Below are 20,232 nucleotides of genomic sequence, written 5' to 3'. Positions count from 1 at the left end.
AAATGATCCTGGCCCCTTACTCGTTGATCAGTACAAATATGTGGCATAAAATTTCCTCCAATCACATTAGGAAAGTGTGCCAAAATTAAAAAAGGTTGTAGTTAGCTACTCCTATTTAGAGCATTATCAGATTTCAAGGTAAAGGAGGAGGGGCAGAAGGAGATGTAGAATAGAACTCTCTAGCAACCACGCATCCATGGAAATATCAATTTGGACAACTATCCACACATTAAAATACCTTCACAAGAACTAAGGAAACCAAATGATAGATTGCAACACCTGGTAATAGCACAATAATAAGAATAGATGCTTTGGAGAGGGTATGAAGGACAGGTTTTAATTACTTGCATCAATTCTCCCATAGCATCAGGCAGCAAATTAGGAAGAAAGATGTAGTATTTTGGGGTGGGGAATAAATAGAAGTAAAAGAGCAAAGGACTTTGCTTTGAACCTCAACACTTGGCCCTCCACATTGAATTCTAATACTGGGAAGACCCCTATGGCATGATATTAGAGGACGGTACACACAGACTGAGCCTCTATGCCAACTTTGTACCAGTCCTGAACATAAGAATTGTGTGGTAAACTCAACTTCTGGTCCATACCATCTCTGAGCAAATGCCAGAAGTCTAAGACTGCACAGCAATCAGCAGCAAGAAGGCCTCAGCATCTCTGGGATTCTGACACACTGCAGAATCATACATGATGCAGTCTGTGAAAACTGGATTAGGTACCTACTTCTTTAAACCAACAAACATTAATGCATGACCACAAGAATCAAGAAAATTGACAAAATAATGTGCCAGTGACTGCCTCTAAAGAAATAGAAATGTATGGAATGCCTGACAAAGAATTCAAAATTACTGTTTTAAGGAAACTCAATAAACTTCAAGAATATACAAATAAATGATTCAACAAATTAAGGAAATCAAGTGACTAGAACAAGGAATATAATAGATTAAAGTTTCAAAAATCAAACAATAAATCTCAGAGTTGAAGAATACAATGAACAAAATTAAAAATGCTACAGAGAATATTAGTAGTAGAATTAGTCAGGCAGAGGAAAGAACCTGGCTATTCAAAGACAGGTTATCTGAAAAATACACAGTGAGAGAAGAAAAAGAAAAAAAAAAAAAGGAAATGAAAAATTCTTCCAGAATTTATATGATAGCATCAAAAAAGGAAATTTCAAGTCATAGTCATTTAAGATGAAAGAGAGAAAGACGAATAGAAAGCTTATTTAAAGAAATAGTAGCAGAATAGTAGCAGAGCACTTCCTAAACCTACAGAAGGATGTAAATATTTAAGTACAGGAAGCTCAACAGTTTTCAGTCAGACTTAATCCAGGTCAGACTACCCTAAGACATAGTGCGATCACCTTGAAAATCCACAAGAAAAAAAAAGCAAATAATATATTAGGGAATTTCAAAAGGGCTAACAATAGACAGCAGAAAGCATGTAGGGCAGGAGAAAGTAGGATACTTCACTCAAAGCACTGAAGATCTCAAAATCGACAAACACCAAGCTGCTCTATCCAGCAAATTTGTCCTTCACAAATGAAGAGAATTACTTTCTCTTGCAAACAAGAGTTGAGGGTTGGTCTTCATTGTTTCTTTTCATTGTTTTCATTTAAAGTTTATTTTATCTGATATAAGTGTGGCTACTTCTGCTTTCTTTGGGTTTTCAGCTTTATCTTATTCCATTCCTTTACTTTCAGTTTATATGTCCTTAGAGGTAGAGTTATTTCCAAGCAGCATAATTAGGCTATTTTCTTTTTTTTTTTTTTTTCCATTCAGCCACTATATGTGTTTTTAAATTTTTTTTTTTAGTTGTTGATAACCTTTATTTTATTTATTTTATATGTAGTGCTGGGAATCAAACCCAGTGCCTCACACATGCTAGGCAAGTGCTCTACCACTGAGCCACAACCCCAGCTCCCACTATATGGCTTTTAATTGGAGAATTTAATACATTTATATTTAAGGTGATTGTTGATAAATAAAGTCTTACTATTGCCATTTTCTTACTTGTTTTCTAGTTTTATAATAGTCATGAAGCAAGAAGAAGTTAAATTGTGCCTGTGTATAGACAACATTATCTCACATGTGGCAAACCATAAAGACAACATCGAAAAACTATCAGAACTAATAAATTCAGTTAAGTTTCAGGATACAAAATCAACATAAAAAATCAGTAAGAAACTGTGAATTATCTGAAAACTGAATCAAGAAAACAACTCTATTTACAATAGCTATATGCTATTGTAATGCTTATGAATAAATTTAACCAAGGAGATAAAAAACCTGACATGACAACTATAAAACAGATGAAATAAATTGAATTAGACACAAAATAAGTAGATACCTAATGTTCAGGGATTAGGAAATTTAGTATTATTAAAGTGTCCATATACTCAAAGCAATATTCAGATTCAAAATATTATATTCAAAATACAATCTCTAATGAAACACCAATGATATTTTTCCAAAAAAATCTTAATATTCATATGAAACAACAAGACTCTCTGAAAAGCCAAAGCAATTTTGGGAAACAAGAATGGAAATGGAGATATATTATTTGACCTCAAAACATACTAGGAAACTATAGAAAAAAATGGCATGTGTACTGACTTAAAAACAGACATACAGAAAAATGGATCAGAATAGTGCAGAAATAAATCCATGCATCGATTGCCAAGCGATTTTCAACAAAAAAGGCAAAAAAAAAAAAAAAATGAAGAAAAGATAGATTTCAATAAATGGTAGTGGGAAGACTATATTCACATTCAGAAAAATACAATTGGAACCTTTTCTCATACTACATATGAAAATCAACTCAAAATAACTTGAAGACTTGAATGTAAGATCCAAAACTATGAAACTTTTAGGAGACTACACGGGGGAAACTCCATGACATTGGTCTGGGCAATGATTTTTTTATCTATGGCAACAAAAGCAAAAGTAGGCAAGTGGGGTTGCATGAAACTAAAAAACATCTTCAGAGCCAAGGAAATTATCCCAGAGTGACAAGACATCCTACACAATGACAAGGAGTTAATATCCAAAATATGTAAGGAACTCAAACAACTCCATAGCAAGAAAATGAATAATACAATGTAAAAATAGTGGGGGGGAACAGATGCAGAAAGACATTTTATCCCTTACGTGGAAGCTAAAATAATCATCCTGAAAGTAGAAAGTACTAGGGATTAAAAGGAAGTGGGGGATAGAGGGTGTAGAAAAAGGGAGCTAGATCTGATCCGCTTATACACACGCATGGATGGAAACATCACACTGAATCCAGTGATATGTATAATTAATACATATTGTTTTCCAAACATGGGAAGAATGAAAACAGACATTCCTCAAAACATGCCATACAAATGACCAACACATATATGAAAAATGCTCATCTCTAATAATCAAAGAGATACACACTAAAACCACAATTAAATACAATCTCACACCTGACAAAATGGCTTATTATCCAAAGAACCACAAAATAACAATGTTGGCAAGGATGTGGACTAAAAGGAATTTTTGCTACTGTTTGTAGAAAAGTAAATTCATGGAAAACAACATGGGATTTCCTCAGAAATCAAAAACAGAACTACCATGTAATTCAGCAATCCTACTTCTGAGTAATATCCCAAAGAGAAGAAACCAGCACATAGTGCACAAACTCAAACTCTCAGGCTCATTGTAGCATTTTTACACTAGCCAATTTGTGGAATCAACTATTAATGAATAAATGGATAAAGAAAATTTCACACATACACTGAATTACTATTGTCATAAAAAAAAAAAAAGAAGGAAATCCTGTCATTTAAAATAACGTGGAAAAACCTGGAAGACATTATGTTAAGTGAAATAAACCAGCCACAGAGACACCTGCTGCGTGATGTCACTCGTAGGTGGAATCTAGGCCAGTTGCTCTCATCACAGTTGAGAATAAAATGGCGGTTCCCAGGCGCTGAACTGATAAGCAGAGGAAGGAGGCCAGGAGGCGTTGGTCAAGGGACAGACGATTTGAGTTAGACGGGAGGGGTAGGTTCAAGGGATCTTTGTGCGGCATCGTGTCTACAGTCGATTGTGTACTGCCTTCTTGAAGGATGCTAAGCGGGTCGCTGAGCATTCCCACCACAAAACTACAATGACTATGTGAGGCGAACACTGCTATGTAGCTGGACTGAGCACTCCACACGTACATGCACCTCACAACCCCATGGCACAGACACGTAATAGACAGGACTCTGCCTGCCAATGTAAAATAGCAGTGAAATATAAAAACTGATTTTAGAAGAACCAAGCAGGAAAGAGTAGATGATGAAGAGTATGAGCCTGCAGGAAACCACTCTCCCTGCCAGTTGTCTTTCTCTGAGGTGTCCACACAGTGGCTCTTTTGACCAAGAACCAAAGTTATTTCCCCTGTGAATAAAGGCATGAAGAATGACCCTTCCTAGGAGTTAGGAATAGTAAAAGTCACGTGTGCGTGTGTGTGTGTGTGTGTGTGTGTTACATGTGCGCATGCATGCATGCATAGGTGTATAGGTGTATATACAGGTGTGCCACTTACTATGTGAGCACAGGTGCACACGTGTTTCTGCATGTGTACATGTGTATCAATGTACATGTATGTGCTTTATGTGCAAACATGTATGTGCAGTGGCATTTATGCATATATGTGTGTGTACATGTGTGTATGTATGTTTGCACATGTGTATGAATTGTGTACACATGTCCTGTGTGTGCCTGTGTGTAGGTATACGTACTCTGTGTAAGCATGTATGCAGGCATGGTGCGTGTGTGTGTGTGTGTGTGTGTGTGTGTGTGTGTGTGTGATAAGCAATGCAGCAGGCCTTCTTGATTCTGAATTCAGGCAACAGAGTTAGGGTAAGAAATGCTGGGGCTTTGTCCTCTAGGTAATGTGAAGTCACTGACCCTTAAAGTAGGAGAGTGACGTAGTCCAGTGTGGACGTCAGCAAAGTCTGTGGAGGTGGATAACTGCGGTTGACACGGGATGAGAGGAAGCAGAAGCCAAGGGGAAGGAAACTGGTTGGGAGATATTTTTGGAACAATTTAGGGAGAGAGAAGGAAGGACCTGAAATAGGGCAGTAGCTAAAAAATAGACAGGAAAGGATGGTGACGCTTCAAAGCAGTGACCCAGTCACTAGTCCAAGAGACAATATGCAACCTAGAAATTTTAGTTAAAGCAAACATTTATCATGACATTAACTTTACTTTTCTGTTGATAGTACTTTGAGAATTTTGGTCAAGAGTCCACTTGATTAAAGGTACAGTTCGTTGCTGGATGTGATCATGTCAAATGGTCCCTGAAGGAATGACTGCTGTACCATAAAGTGATTTAAGGGGACGCGCTCTGTGAAGCAGGGAGCCCTTGACCTGCAGCAGCACACCCAGACTGCTCGCTGCCTCTCTCCCTGTTACTGAGCATGTGCCTCTGAATGAACAGCTTAAGGTAGAGCCTCCACGGCTACTTCTGTAAGATGGAGATATAAGATCCCAACTTCAGAGTGTTCCTTTGGAGATCCAAATATGTAACATGCATGTAACCATCATAAAAGTATTTTAATAGAATCTTGCTAGAAGGGCCAAGTTTGGCTACTAGAAAATTTGACTCATTTAAGTCACAGAAATTTATTCCTTTATCATGCCTTCTTTTCTCTGCTACTAAAATAATGATACTTGGCTTGAGTTTATTGAACACTATTTGTCAAGCACTGAGCTAAATGTTTTGAATGTGTTAGCTCCTTAAATACAATTCTAGAAGATGGGCAAGGGCAGTAGATAAAATATTGAAACAGTAAACATGACTACCAATGGATTAAACAGAATAGCCAAGAGCTGCCAATCAAAGTGGGTGTTAGCCATAGCCAATACAGCTGTACAGGTGCATCCTGACTAATAGAAGCTCTAGAAAGAATTCCTACTTTACCCATGAGGAAACAAGAGCTTGCAGGGGTCTTGTAATTGCCTATAATGATATGACTAGTCAGTGGCAGCATGAGGTTGCCAATCTGGAACTGAAGAATGTGTCTTAACTGTTATAGTGTTCTACCTCCTAGCTCCCTGCAATTGCTCCCAGTGCCAAAACTCAGTACCCATCAATCAATACCCAAAGAATCCACCTACAGCTTAGAAGACCCCACATGCAACCTTAATAAATTAGCAGAACTGGTATTGACAGAGCAAAAAGTCAGTAAACACCCAAGAATAATAAGATAATAAGCCCTAATCAAAAGAACTGCAGAGAAAATTCATTCCACTAAAAATACTTGATTTTAGAAACATATTAGCTAAATGAATGACAAAAAAGAGACTGCATGTAACCTTCTTTCTAATGAAGCATTTAATGCCATCTCATGCATGTCTGTTCATAAATTAAATTAATTAAAATAGGCTTAGGTAATAGTCTCTATTACACAGATTGAAAAATGATTCCAGGTGGCCTCTCTTCACACACCCGGGGTCTATTTTGGGGAGTCTTGATAGCTGAGGAGATGGCAGAGCTGATGCTGTGCTCTGTTGTGTGCAATATCTTTATTAATGATGTATAAAAAGTGTCCTGGATGAATCTAAATGAAAATTGTGTCCTTGATGAATCTAAATGAAAATTACAGAGCTGAGTCTTTTCAGTGCAATTGCTAAAAAGTCACAGTGATGGCACTTGAATGCCAAGTAGGGACTGGCTTTTCCCCAGCAGTTAATTAGAACTAAAGTCCTAAGCCCTGTGGCACGGTTGCCCTGGCCGGCAGAGCAGCAAGATAAGGACTGGAAGGCAGGGATTGTCTTGCTTTTCCTCGCTTGAGGCAAGAAAGTCCATGCTTGCCCCCTGGAACACATCCCCTTTTCTTTCTCTCTCTTGCTTGTACTTTTTCGTTTTCCTTCTCTCTCCCTCTGCCTTCCCTCCCTTCCTCTCTTTCTCTTTGCCTCTCCCTCTCTCTCTTGTCTCAGTCACTGTTTACCTTTCTCTCTCTTTCCCTCTAAAACCCCCTTTCCCATCCTGTTCCACGATGTCACCAAATACAGCATTCCTAAGTTTGAACGCCTCTTAAGATGCAGCAATCAGAGCAGTTTCTAGAGCATATTTATTAGTCAATAAAGTCAATATTCATCCAATGTTCGCATTATCATACACTATGCGAGGTAATGTTCCTGGCTTACTCAATATTGTCAAGCATGGGAGGAAAAAAAGATCACTTTTTCCCAGTTTTCATAAGAAACAGGAACTCTGATAGGATTAAAAAAAAAAACTTCAGACCAATGTGACACGCGGCTTGTAAGTAGTAGACACAGACCCTGTGGTGCTCATCAGACTCCATAAAAATGTCCTAAGATAAGGAAATGGTTAGATAAATGCTGACATATCTTTGAAATAGAAATTCAGGTAAACATCAGACAGCAGAGTTCACATTCGATAGCATAAGGACTGTTTGTGAATTTAAAGATGTATACATGGTAGAATGCACACACACACATTTAGGGCAAGCTCAGGTTTTTTAAAAATCTATTATTGTACAAAAGGATAAGGGCTTCAAGCTCTGTGATGGAAAACATATGGTTTTAATTCTTCTCTTTACTCTTTTCTAAATTTTCAAATTCTCAGAAAAATCATGTATACATGATATAAATAGAAAAGAAAATGTTATTTCAAAAAGGAAAAGAGACTGACAGGTTGAGATGTGCAGGAAGGTGTATTAATGTTCTCGAAACAGCACAAGCAGGATGTGCGTACATACTCAGTCACAGTGACAACAAAGAGTCACCTATACAACTTGGTGCCTAAGACTGTATCACCTAGCAGCCTAAGCATACCATATGACATTCACATAATAATGAATTGCCTAATGGTGCATTCCTCAGAACATATCCCCATCATTAAGTGATGCCTTCCTATACAGAAAAAACTATTTTGAGAAATCAGTTCTTGTGATTGGTGATGCTGCAAAGTCCAAAAGATGCAGGCTGGAGAACCAGGGACAAGTGGATGTTGCAGCCCAAGCCCAAAACAATCTGGAGTCAGAATTCCATCTTCCTTGGAGGGCACCACTGATTGGGTGAGACTCGCCCACACTGTGGAGGATAATCTCTTTTACATGTTCATCTTACCTAAAAAACACATCTTCACTACAAAATCTAGACTAGTATTTAACCAAATAGCTGGATATGATGGCCGAGCCAAGTTGACACATAAAATTAACCAAGACAGTGCTCTTCCCTCCCTCAGGCAATGTCTGCAGAAGTGCAGAGTTAGATCACGTGGCGATGAGTTTGGGCAACAGCCAACATCATTTTCACTTCGTTGGCTATGTGGGGGGCTCTTGGAGGTTAGTGAGTAGAAGACTCCAGCATGACTGGGGTTGTCTTTCTTTTAAAGACGAAGAGCCCCACCTTGGATGGAGCTGGATTCCATTAGTGACCTTGAGCCTGTGTGCACTTTCACTTCCCAGTGTACCTGGAACACGGTCTGTCTGCTCCTCACTCTCGCAGGAGACATCACAGTAACTCAGTGATGTCTCTGCTGAGAGGTCATGTGACGTAAAGGAAGCACTTAGGATTCAGAACTTAGGAGAACTTGGTTCGCAGTCTACTTCCACAAATCCATCATTGGTTGCATCTCAGTCTCCTCCTCGGAGAGATGGGAGTAAGTACATGGGAGGTCAGTCCACAAGGGCTATGTTTGAATATTGAAATGACTTGGTGTGACTGTAGCTCACACCCCACCCCAAACAAACAGGGCACAAAGGAGCAAGACTATCGACACAGGAAGTGGACAGGGCCTGTGCTATCCACCTCTGTTCCACACAGAGCCTCAGGTATTTGGCTGTGGTCTCTGCTGCCCATGCAGAGGGAGAAACCCTCCAAGTCATAAGCTTTAAAAGTGATGAATGGACTGAGGCTTCTCTGTTTACAAAGGCCAGTTATAAAACTTGCAAGAATTTTAACAAGCCAGCAAATGTGAAGTTGGAGGCTTGAAACTGGTCAGGAGAGGAGTATTTTCACCACAGTAATAGATAAACGTTACAAATCTTTCTTCTCCAGAGAGCAGGTGTGAGATAGTTAGCAGTACAACACTCATAACATGGGGCCTTACCCTGGAGATTGCACTCACTTTTTTGTGGGGTGGGAGGGAAGCCATGTCAGTACTCAGAGACAAACCCTGTGATATACAAGGAAATTCTTGTTGACAATTAGAGCCATGTTCTAGCTCCCTCTGCATCTGTGAGCCTAAAGCTGACCTGGACATAGCCTACCACAACCTACATCATCTAGTGTAAGTCCACATGTGGGTTAAATTAAACAATGCATGCATAAATCTTTGCCCAGGACTCTGTATGTGATCCAAGAACTGTTGAGTGCCTAGTCATTCCAGGAACTCAGTGAGAGGCCGAGATGAGGATTAGGGTGAAATCAACTTCCCAGTTCATGTGAAATACCAGCAGGTCCCTGGGAGTCTTATTTAAACAGGGAACACTCTTTGCAGAACACCCGCGGGACTCTTGTCTGTGGAGCATAGATTGTGATATGTGCTTTCTCCAACAGTGGGTCCAAACCGTCTGACGGAAGAGTCTGATTCTGGTTTGTTGAGACAATGATATGCAAATTTTTTGTTCCAACTCCTTAAAACAATTTTGCAAGTTACATCCCTTGTGTAGTTCTAAGTTAACATCTACATTTTTATCACAAAATTATGCTCATTTTTATGGATAGCAAGTAAAAGTCTTCACATGCTTACACTACTGCCCAAGCCTCCCCACTACCATCTCAGGGGAAAGATTGTTGTTAAATATCCAGAACACCCCGGTTCCCTGACCTGGCTCAACAAGCACATGCTGACTTGGTGCATGGCTGCCCCCATTCAGTCTCACTGTTCCTCTAAGATTTGGGGCCACATGCACCCAAGAGCACCAAGGGACGGGACTGGATCAGTGCTTTCACTTTCCTCTCACCAGTTACACCTGTTTTGGGTTGGAAACACCTCCTTCCTGTTACAGTCCTCACCCGGAAGCAATTTCATGCTGAAGGGATTGCAGACTGAGGTGAGGTATCCAAACAATGTTCAGCTCAGGGTCTGGTGTCATATGCACACATGGACATATGTGTCCAGTTACCTGTGTGACTTGGACAAGTGACTAGACCTCTCAAAGCTCTATCTTCCTTGACTGTAAAACGAGAATAAAGCACCCAGTGTAAGCTCCATGAATATACAAAACAGCTTGTCTATTTGGTGCATGGCTCATGACTACAGGGGTCTTCTGTAGTCCCTGTGGATGGATGAGTGGGTGGATGGGTGAGCAGCACGTGTGGACAGGGGAATTGTGAGGAAAGACAGGATTATGAAGGTGAGTCTCCCACTGAGAAGATAAGAGGAGCTTCATTCCCTCAGACCCTGTTTCCTGTAAAATGGAATTATAAAACCCAGGCACCTACCTTTCCAACTCACTTGGTGTCAAAACAAGACCCTGAAGCACTTTGTGAAATTCTGACTTCTCTGTCATGATAAGAAAGACTCTGTGGCTTTCAGCTTGTGAAGAAGCAGGCGAGCTGGTTTTGTAAGGCAGAATCTGATGTTAAAGTGCCATCAAGACCACAGAACGGATCAGGGTTGCTGGCGAGTCAGGCTGCAGGGCCACTGCCGACAGCCCCACCCCTCACAACCCCACCCTCTGTGACTCCTGAAAAGCCTGCAGCAAACTAGGTACTCTAGAGAAGGAGCCTAAGATAAGCCCACGGGTGCTGGAGAGTAGGCTGTAGAGACCGTGTTATCCACAGATTGGCTTTAGCCAGCTTGGATGCTAAGTGTCCATATTCTTTTTTACTTCCTTTCAGAAGAAATCATGTAGGGTAAGTAGAAATGGACTTTTGATTAGACTCACACTCATGCGGTGAGGTTCGAGCTATTCCACCTAAAGCGAGGTACTTCTTGTGACTCAGAGATACTTTGTGACTGGTGCTGACAAAGACAGAAAAGGTTATTGTGAAGATCCCACATCTGCTCAAAACAGAGCTGAACTCCTAAACTTACTCCCTTGCCTTTCCTTTTCTCTGGAATATCCAAAGGCATGATTTCTGCCAGTGCACTGCAGACCAGTGAGTTCTAACTTCATTGTGAGTTAGTTCATTCTGTTTGAACCACTTCGTGCCTGACACCTGCCCAGTTGACCATCCCCCGCACCAACTCACCTGGTACTGTGGGATGAAGAATATCCAGCTCCTCAGCTTCAGAATCACTTTTTTATGAACCATTCTAAACAACCTGCACAGGTTGTGTACACCTGAGAAAATGGAGACTTTGTGCCTAGGGCAGCTGGAAAGTGGAGAAGCCCACCTTCAGTTCCGGGCCCAATTTAGTGGAGATTCTAAGCGTCTTGCTGGAGTTAGGGGAATACCTACACTGATCTGCTCCAGCTCCCAAAGCCAGCCAGTGGCAGAGTCCTGGGCTCTGACTCTGAAGCTGAGGAGTTGGATGCTCCTCATCCCACAGTACCAGACTCCTACTCTTCTGAAGTTAGACTCCTTTCTCATCCATTGTTTAACAGTGGAAAGAGTTCAGTTTATAGATCAATGACTATTATTGGAAGATGCTTCTAGTCATTTCTCCAGCAATTTCTATGGATTGTTTAATAGTTTTTCTAAGGCCATTTGGAGCATTTAAGTTGAAAGAAAAAATTCTAAAGTTCTTTCTTTTTCTACTTAACTGCAACACTCCTCCTTAATAGGTCAATTAAAAGAAATAATGTCTTCAATCTTTTGCTTGTTAATAGTTGCATTTTTGTCCCCAGATCTACCCAATTATATTAATGGCAATGAAAAGTATTTTTATTTTAAAACATCTGAAGTGGAACCCAGTCATTAGGAAGAGGAACGGGCTCCTCTTCTTCGGGGACAAGTTTGGAGGGTCACCCCTCTGCCTGACTAGCAAGTCCAGATACACCCAGCCATTTCCTCTGGACTCAGCTCCATCTTGAGCCAGCCTCAGGGCTGTGAAGTAAGAGAGCCATTGAGCTTTGTCTGTTAATTTAATAAACTCTGGAAAACCGATTGTGTCCCCGTGTCAAGAGATATATAGTGGAAATGAAAGGTTCCACCCTCAAGATCCTCAGAGCGTAGAGAGAAGAAAGAGAAGGCAGAAGTTTTCAATGCTGGTGATCGATGATCATTTTCTCTTCATGTATGGCCCACAAAAAAACCTCCCTGGGGCTCTTCTCTGGAAGAATTGAACAAGACTTGTCACTCAGAGCAGATTTACCTCCACTTTAGTTTCAAGAATGTTCACAAAGTCTCTCCCTTCAAGAACCAATCTAGCAACACTGTGTTTTCTTGGCAACCAGCCATTACAAAGGGGAATCCTGTCCGTACAGTATTCACTGCCTCTACCTAGTTTTAATCTTATTTTTTATTTAAGTCAAATCCCAGATATAACAAAAGAAAGAAAGCAGTACAGTAAAGACATTTTTGTCTTCTCATTATGATTTTCATTTCATAGAAGAAAATAAAAAATAAAATTTCTTTTCATTAAGATGCTCCAATGCATTCCCTGTGTAGAGTTAATTACCTAATGACATTAGCACAGCATGCTGTAGAACAGTCCCTCACAATTAGTCGGCAAAGCACTTTAACATCCATTATCTCCTCTGGGGCTCACAACAGCTCTTGTAGTGAAGCAATCAGGTAGGGCCTTCGTTTACTATTGATGAAGTTCAGGGTCAGATTAAGCCATTTTCCCAGGATCGCATGCCAGGCGCCCTACAGATGCAAAGTGTTGGGTTTAAACAGGGAAGGTTTAGGCCTAGAATCCTGCTTCACAGGCCACAGAAAAATCTGTTTAATTTTGTAAGTGCAGTCTCTTCATATATAGTATGTGACCAAGTAGTCCTCAGTCTGTGCTGGGTACTATTATAAACTTTCTACATATGTTCATTCACATAATTTTGACAACATTGTTATTATTAACATCTTATAGATGCAGAAAATGTAGCATACGAAAGTAAAATAGCTTTCTTAAGGTCAAGCAGTCAGTGAATGACAGAGTAAGATCCAAAGTCAGTAATCTGGTATTACGGTACATGATATTAACACTTATACCACGGTGACAATCGGGTGATAAAAAAGATGTAAACTTAGATTGAATATTTCATTCCTGAGGAAACTCCTGTCTATGCTGAAGTAACAAACATCCCTGAAAATCTCAGTGGCTTAAAATAGTAAATATTTTTTCGCTCATGTTTCATGTCCCTTATGGGGTGCTGGGGGATGGTCAGGACCTGGGTTAACAAAGCTCCATGACTAACGACAGACGGGGTGTGTGGGTGGGGGAGGGCGATAGATTAGGCTCTTAAAGCTTCTGTCTAGAAATGACTCACAACACTTCTGCTTGCATTTCATTGGTGAAAAATAGTATCAAATATTCAGGAAAGTGCAATCCTGCTATATAATTGGATACCATAATACCGGACATAGTTGATGGACAATATGAGTGACCACTGTCAACTACCTACTCCACAGAACACCCTTAGGTGGACATCAGAAACTCACATGCATTTCTCAAGTGCTGGGTGCTGTTTCTTCTCTTGCCTTGTTACGTTTCTTTTCCAAATTCCCCTGCTGTTTTCATTTTCAATGGATAAGGGTGCCATATCCTTTTTAGGAGTTAAAGCTAAAACAATGGCCCAGAGATTAGGAACTTCCTCTGGATCAAGAATCGCCCATCTTTAGCTAAGATCACTCTTTCTAATGTTCATGGCTTGCCATTCTAATAATCAGTATTTCCCTATTCTCAATTCACGTCAACTTTGCTTTTCTGGTTAAATAACTTTGCATTATTTTATAACTTGCTAGTAACAGAGAATGCAAAGATTCAGTTTAGCACATGCAGTCATTCATTTTTTCTTTTTAAAAACATTTTAAGGGGGCAAAGGGTCATGTTTTTAAGACCTACTATAGGAATGGCATATTGTTGCAGGTTGTGAGGATACAAATATGGTGCCTACCATGCTTTAATCAACTTGCTTGCTGCTGTGGCTAAACAAGAACAATTTTAGAGGAGGAAAAGTTTAGTTAGGGGCTCACAGTTTCAAAGGTCTCAGTCCAGACAGCTGACTCCATTTCTCAGGACCCGAGGTGCGGCAGAACATCATCATGGTGGAACAGTATAGAAGAGGGCAATGTCTCACATGATGATCAGAAGTAGAGAAAGACTCCACTTGCCAGAATCAAAATATATACCCCAAAGGCAACCCCCAGGACCCACCTCCTCCAGCCACACCCAACCTGCCTTCAGTTGTCACTCAGTTAATCCCATCAGGGGATTAATTCACTGATTGGTTCTCCTCTAAACCTTCTTGCATGGTCTCACACATGAGCTTTGGGAGACATCTCACATCCAACCCATAACATACTGGAATATTGGTTTCAGGGGGCTTATACATTTTATCAAAGAGCTTGGATATATGGGGACATGAATAAAGAGTGTTGGGCACCCATCCATCCACCCACTCAATAAGCATTTATAAGGGGATGTAGCTCAGCAATACACCATTAGACAAGTATATGTGAGACCCTGGGTTCAATTTCCAGTACCATCAAAACACAAAGCCAAAAATAAAAAAAAAAAAAAAAGAAAAGAAAGAAAGAAAGAATAGAAAAGCAATTAATGCCAAGGGTCAGAATTAGTGCAGTGTTAGGAGAAACATATAAGGAGTCCTGCAATGCCTCCATTTTCAGTTTAGAGGAAGCAGAAGATTACAAGGCAGCTCCTGAAATTGTTCACTGAGAAGACTGGGAAAGGCACATACTCCAGACCTGGAGGCCAGGGCAAGTGCTCGGCAGATGCTATACCCAAGTCTCACCCTAGAACACAGGTAGGAGCTTCATTCCCTCGAATGAAGAAGCAACGAACGTTCCAGACTGAAGGCACATCAAGGTCCAGAGGTCAGGCCGTGCATTGTGATTTAGACAGCGGGAGATGAACGTGTGCATGAGAAATGAGAGGGATGGCAGAGGCAGGGGATAGAGCATGAAGCACTTTGTGGGCCCCTGAGAATCTTCAGATTCTATCTTATAGGCCAATGGTGTCTGGGTGTTTTGGACCTCTAGCTTTATTAATAAAACTACATGAAGATGAGCAATGTGTAATAATTTACTAATCGTATTTATTACCTCTTCTATTTTATTTATAGACTTAAAATATAGACCATAAAATATACAAGATATATGAGATTTAATGCATAATGAGGAAATAATACTTTAAATTTAATGACATATGAAAATCTTTCTGCTTACCCCATTTTTTTAGTGAGAGCAATGTGTCAAATAAACTTAATTTATTTTTAAACTTTTTATCAGATACTCCTGTACTTGTGATGGGATTACATGTCAATAAATCCATCACAAATTAAAACTATCATTAATAGAATGCATAACCACCAAGTTAATAGAATATTTAACTACCAAGACAGTAGAGTACACCTGACCTAACCAAACACTACAGCTTTGTAAAACAGTCCACTGTAGCATGGTGAGTGTTTGCCCTCCTGACAGTGTGTCTGACAGGCAGCAGCCATACCATATAATATGGCCAGTCCAGAAAAAGATCAAAATTCAGAATTCAAAGTATGGTTTCCACCTTGCCGTACTGAGTACATGTCACTTTTGTAACATTCATAAAGTCACGAAATTGTTAAGTTATCAAAATTTGGGGACTATCTGTAGTCCTTGATACAGTAGTGCAAAGGTCAGATTCCAACTTCAATTTATTTCTTTATTTAGCTTTAATGGCTGTCCGAGCTTAATATATATGTACATCTATTATAAAGACAGCAGATCTTCAGTAAGACTGGCATCCCTAACTGTAGGGGCACTAATCAATTACACCAAAGTGCTGGGTAAGTCTTGCTGGATATTTTTCTTCTCCCTTGACATCTGTCAGTTATTCTTACAAGCTCCTTACAAAGCAATTACACTTTTATATTCTTAATAAATAGCCTTAAACTTAGACAAATCACTCCTTTGAAAGATTTTTTCAATAGGTTAATAGATGAGCAGCTCTGAGAATTTTGGTAGATTGAAGTTTGAAAACAAAATTCCTGTAAACATGGAAACATTTTCAAATGTCCATTTTTTAAGTGCTTTTCTCAAAGCATCAATTTATGTTGAAAATGGTTACGTTCTCATGCATTCTGAAACCGTCATCATGAGTTTAAAGAAACAACTTAAGCAAGTGATTTTTTTCAGATATTTGCTAAAGGGAATATTAATGGTAACTCATTATAATGGAAGTCAGCAAATTTGGAAAATTTATCCTCTTTTTGTCAAAGAAAAATAGATAACATAAGTTTGACATCTCTTTTAAGTTTTTTGAAGTAAAATAACCATTGTACTTTTTGTGTCAGTGAAGATTTTCCTAGCTATTCTATTTCGACTTTTAGCCATAAACTAAAATTGTTTAAAATGCTCTGGAAGTACGGAAGGCCACATGTGCCTGGAGGACATCCCCCATGGTGGCATGGAGTCCCCTTTCCCAAGATGCCTCTCTGCTTACAGAGGTCATCTCAGCATGGGCCCTGTAAGCCTGTTAAAGTCAAATTTTAATAAAGCTTTTGCAAGTTTACAAAAAAAAAAAAAAAGCTGTGAATGCAAAGTTTAACCTTTTCTTCCTTCATTTCCATGGGTGGCCTTAGTGGGCCCTATAATGTGAGCAGTTTCCAAGACCACTGCTCTAGGGAGTATGAGGTCAGGGAAGAGTTTTAAACAGGAAGTGATGGAGTCATGAGGTCACATTCATGTTTACAAGGCACCTCTGGTAATCCCACACACCTGGAATGTAAGAGATCAGGCTGAGGCATGGATCCCAGTCTGAGGCATCTTTTTGGCCTAAATAAGCATGACCCAGGTGATCCTACAACATGTATAATCAGAAAAATGAGAGATTACACTCCATATATGAGCTACTATCATATATGAGTATAAATGCATTCTACTGTCAGGTACAGCAAGTTAGAACAAATAAAACAATAAAAAAGAAAGAAAGGCAAGCTAACAACAACAACAACAAAAGAATGACCACAGAAGAATGAACAAGAAGAAAACAATAAAAATTTTGTTTGGAAATGGAATGTTCAATGAAGGGCAGAACAGCGATCTACCCCAGGTGTATTTGCTATCAGGAAGAAAAGATGCAGGTGCCATTCCCTGAAACAGGGTTGCAAAGTAGGGTTGAAAGGTTTAGAAGAGCATTAAGCATGTTCAGAGGAGGAAGAGAACTCATCCAGTTACCAAAGAAACCAAAAGAGCTTCATGGAGAGGTGACACTAGAATGAGCAGGGAATGAATTTACAGAGTTGGAAATCCTGGGATTGGCACCAGGGGCCCAACGTGCTCACTTTAATACTAAGAGTATGTCTTCCTTTCACCTATGTCAACAGGTATGTGCGGTCAAGGACAAAGCATGATGTTGACATGCGGATAGGAATCCACTCGGGCTCAGTGCTATGTGGCGTGTTGGGCCTGAGGAAGTGGCAGTTTGATGTCTGGTCTTGGGACGTGGACATTGCAAACAAGCTCGAATCTGGAGGAATCCCTGGGTAAGCCAAAGCCAAGGGCCGTTCTTGCTTAATCCTTGTCATTTACTAACTTTGTGATAGCAGCTTTCTGTGCTGTTCGGAGGTACTGATCCAAGAAGCAATTATTTGGGAGGAGACAAATATGCATTGAAACCTTGTACAATATTAGACCCAAAAATCTAATAAATCGCCTCACAGGCCATAAGAATCGTGGGACAGCACAGGGGTGCTCAGGTGTCTTCCCTGCCCAGCACTGGTTCTCAGACTTGATTGCACACTGGAATCACCAAACATGCTTTTCTAAAATGCTGGTGTCCAGAACCCATGCTGATCATCTAGAACAGAATTGTGCACAATCTGTTTTAAGTTCTTAAATCAATCCTAAAGAGCAGCCAAGGTCTACTGATGGTCCATGTATCTGTGACCACAGTTCAGTTCAGGAAATTCAGTGCCTACCTTGGAAACTCAGCTGCAATCAAACTTCGGCTGGCAGGATTGTTAGGTATAAAATCCCCAAAGACGGTAGTGGCCTGGAAAGTCCAATGAGCCTTGGCAAATAGTATTAAGATTCTGTTTACACAGATTGGAATGTACATGAGTTAGTGTCACCTCTTTCTAAGAGAAGAAAGATGGTAGATAGATAGATAGATAGATAGATAGATAGATAGATAGATAGATAGATAGAGATAGATGATAAATAGATACAGATGGACATTTTAGTGAACTTGTATGTATCCCTTTCCCTACCCGCTAGACCTGGCTTTGGAGTCACAGATTTCTCTGATATCTCTCATCATTCCTTGCTAATTATATTTACCATCAGGTATTGTAAAATCATGGTAAAAACCAAAAAAAAAAAAAAAAAAAAAAAAAAAAAAAAAACTACAGGAGGTGGATCAGCAACTTATGTAAAGCATGCACAACACATACCTGTAGATTTTAGTGAACTTGACCTTGACGTGTGTCCACTGTATCTGAGTTGAGGCCAGTATTTTAAATCCTCTGAGTCTCAATTATTTTATTGCAAAGAGAGAGACAGTAGGATGTGGTGCCTTGTGAGTTTATTTCTCTCCTCCTGGAGAGTGTATCTTCATCTGCTAAGTGGGCTTACTCCTCAGAGGCCTCTTCTGAGAACTGACTACCTGGGACCCCTGGTGAGAAGCACTCCGCAAGGCCTGCAGGGACATGCCCATGTCAGCTCTTATGAGGGGTCTGTCACTATGGTGTGTTGCCCATACTTGCCACACACATATAGAACTGAGTGAAAACTGGCATGTCACCCCTGGATTTCTTAAATCCCTAAATTCCTTGGGATTTCCCTGCAAGTAACTACCTGCTGAGTTTGAGCAAACCAGATAGCCAATGTGTCTACGTGTCCAAGACTCTGTCTTCAAAGAATCGCTGACTGGGGATACCTGTTCAGGACCCTTTGCAAACCCAGAACACAGCTTTGAGGGTTTGAGGGATACTGCTTTGACATCTGGAGTCCACTTCAATGAATATTCTCAGTCATATTTAGAAACGGAAGAATTGCTAGGTTTAAATCACAAGTCCTGAGTTTGAACCCTGTGTTTCTTAGTGGTTGTGAGAGTGGGGGCAATTTTCTTCAGCTCCCTGCCCAGTTTCTTCATGGTACAATTGGGCTGAAAACAACATCAACCTACAAAAAGCTTCTCTACAATATCCGACTCTGCTTCCGCATGGGATATGCCCATGTGCAGAGATGCAGGAATGCCTAAACAGGTCTCCAAACTCTCCATGGTTTGAGATTATTTTGATTTATGATTTCCTTCTCTTTAAATGGCTGGTTCTTTAACCTCCCTGAGCCTTAGACTTCTAGAGCAATGGTTCTCAAGTGTGGTGTGCATTTAATGAGAAGGCTTGTTAAACCCTGGATTGCTGAGCTCCATGCTCAGAGTTGTTTCTGATTCAGGATGTCTGGGTGGGACCCAACAATGTGTTTTCTCCAACAAGATCCCAGGTAATGGTGATAGTTCTGGCCTTGAAACCACACTTCAAAAATCACTGTTCTCAAACTTTGGTTAAGTGAGAATGCATATGAAGTCCTTTGTCCTGTAGATATTTCCTTGTGCTTGTGGTTGCAGTAATTACCATATGATTCAATCCAGCACTGCTGTCAACCTCTCTGGCTTTGGGCCAGATATGTACTCATTGTCCCTGGTCCATTTCACCATCTGCAAAAGGATAAATAAATAAATAAATAAATAAATATATATATAAATAGATGTCTATCACTTAGGGTCATTTGAATAGTGAATTATGTAAGATATTTCATGTAGCCAAGGATACAGTTATACCTTAGGCTACAAAATAACATTTATGCAAAGTAACTGTCATACAATCATTAGATCTTATTTACTATTGTGGCTATTATTATTATATCTTGGCATTTAAAATTATCAGAAAATGCCAAGCTTACCTGACATTCAATAGATGAGAATATTTGCTAAGAACAGATTCATTTCCTCAGAGGAACATGCAGTCACCAGATTCTCATCTCTGCAAAAGCCTTACCACAAAGCTCATGTTAGTATGAAGATGAAAAGAAACATCTCAAATCCAGTTTCTATCAAAACATTTCAGTGTATATTGATTAGAACTTGAGCAGAGGAATCAGTAATAAGTGAGGG

At 39.9% G+C, this 20,232-nt stretch overlaps 1 protein-coding gene across 3 annotated transcripts in view; it reads left to right on the top strand.

Annotated features, from left to right (window-relative positions):
* The window catches only part of ADCY8 (adenylate cyclase 8), a 231,036-nt gene that overhangs the window by 108,632 nt on the left and 102,172 nt on the right, over positions 1-20,232 (top strand). For all 3 annotated transcript variants that reach the window (XM_079112343.1, XM_079112342.1, XM_079112341.1), the window contains exon 6: positions 17,444-17,602. In XM_079112343.1, coding sequence (XP_078968469.1) covers positions 17,444-17,602 — 159 coding nt within the window. The remainder of the gene's footprint in view (positions 1-17,443; positions 17,603-20,232) is intronic.

The sequence above is a fragment of the Sciurus vulgaris genome, assembly GCF_902686455.1.
Source record: "Sciurus vulgaris genome assembly, chromosome: 1".
Classification (NCBI taxonomy): domain Eukaryota; kingdom Metazoa; phylum Chordata; class Mammalia; order Rodentia; family Sciuridae; genus Sciurus; species Sciurus vulgaris.
This window is presented reverse-complemented; position numbering and strand designations above follow the sequence as displayed.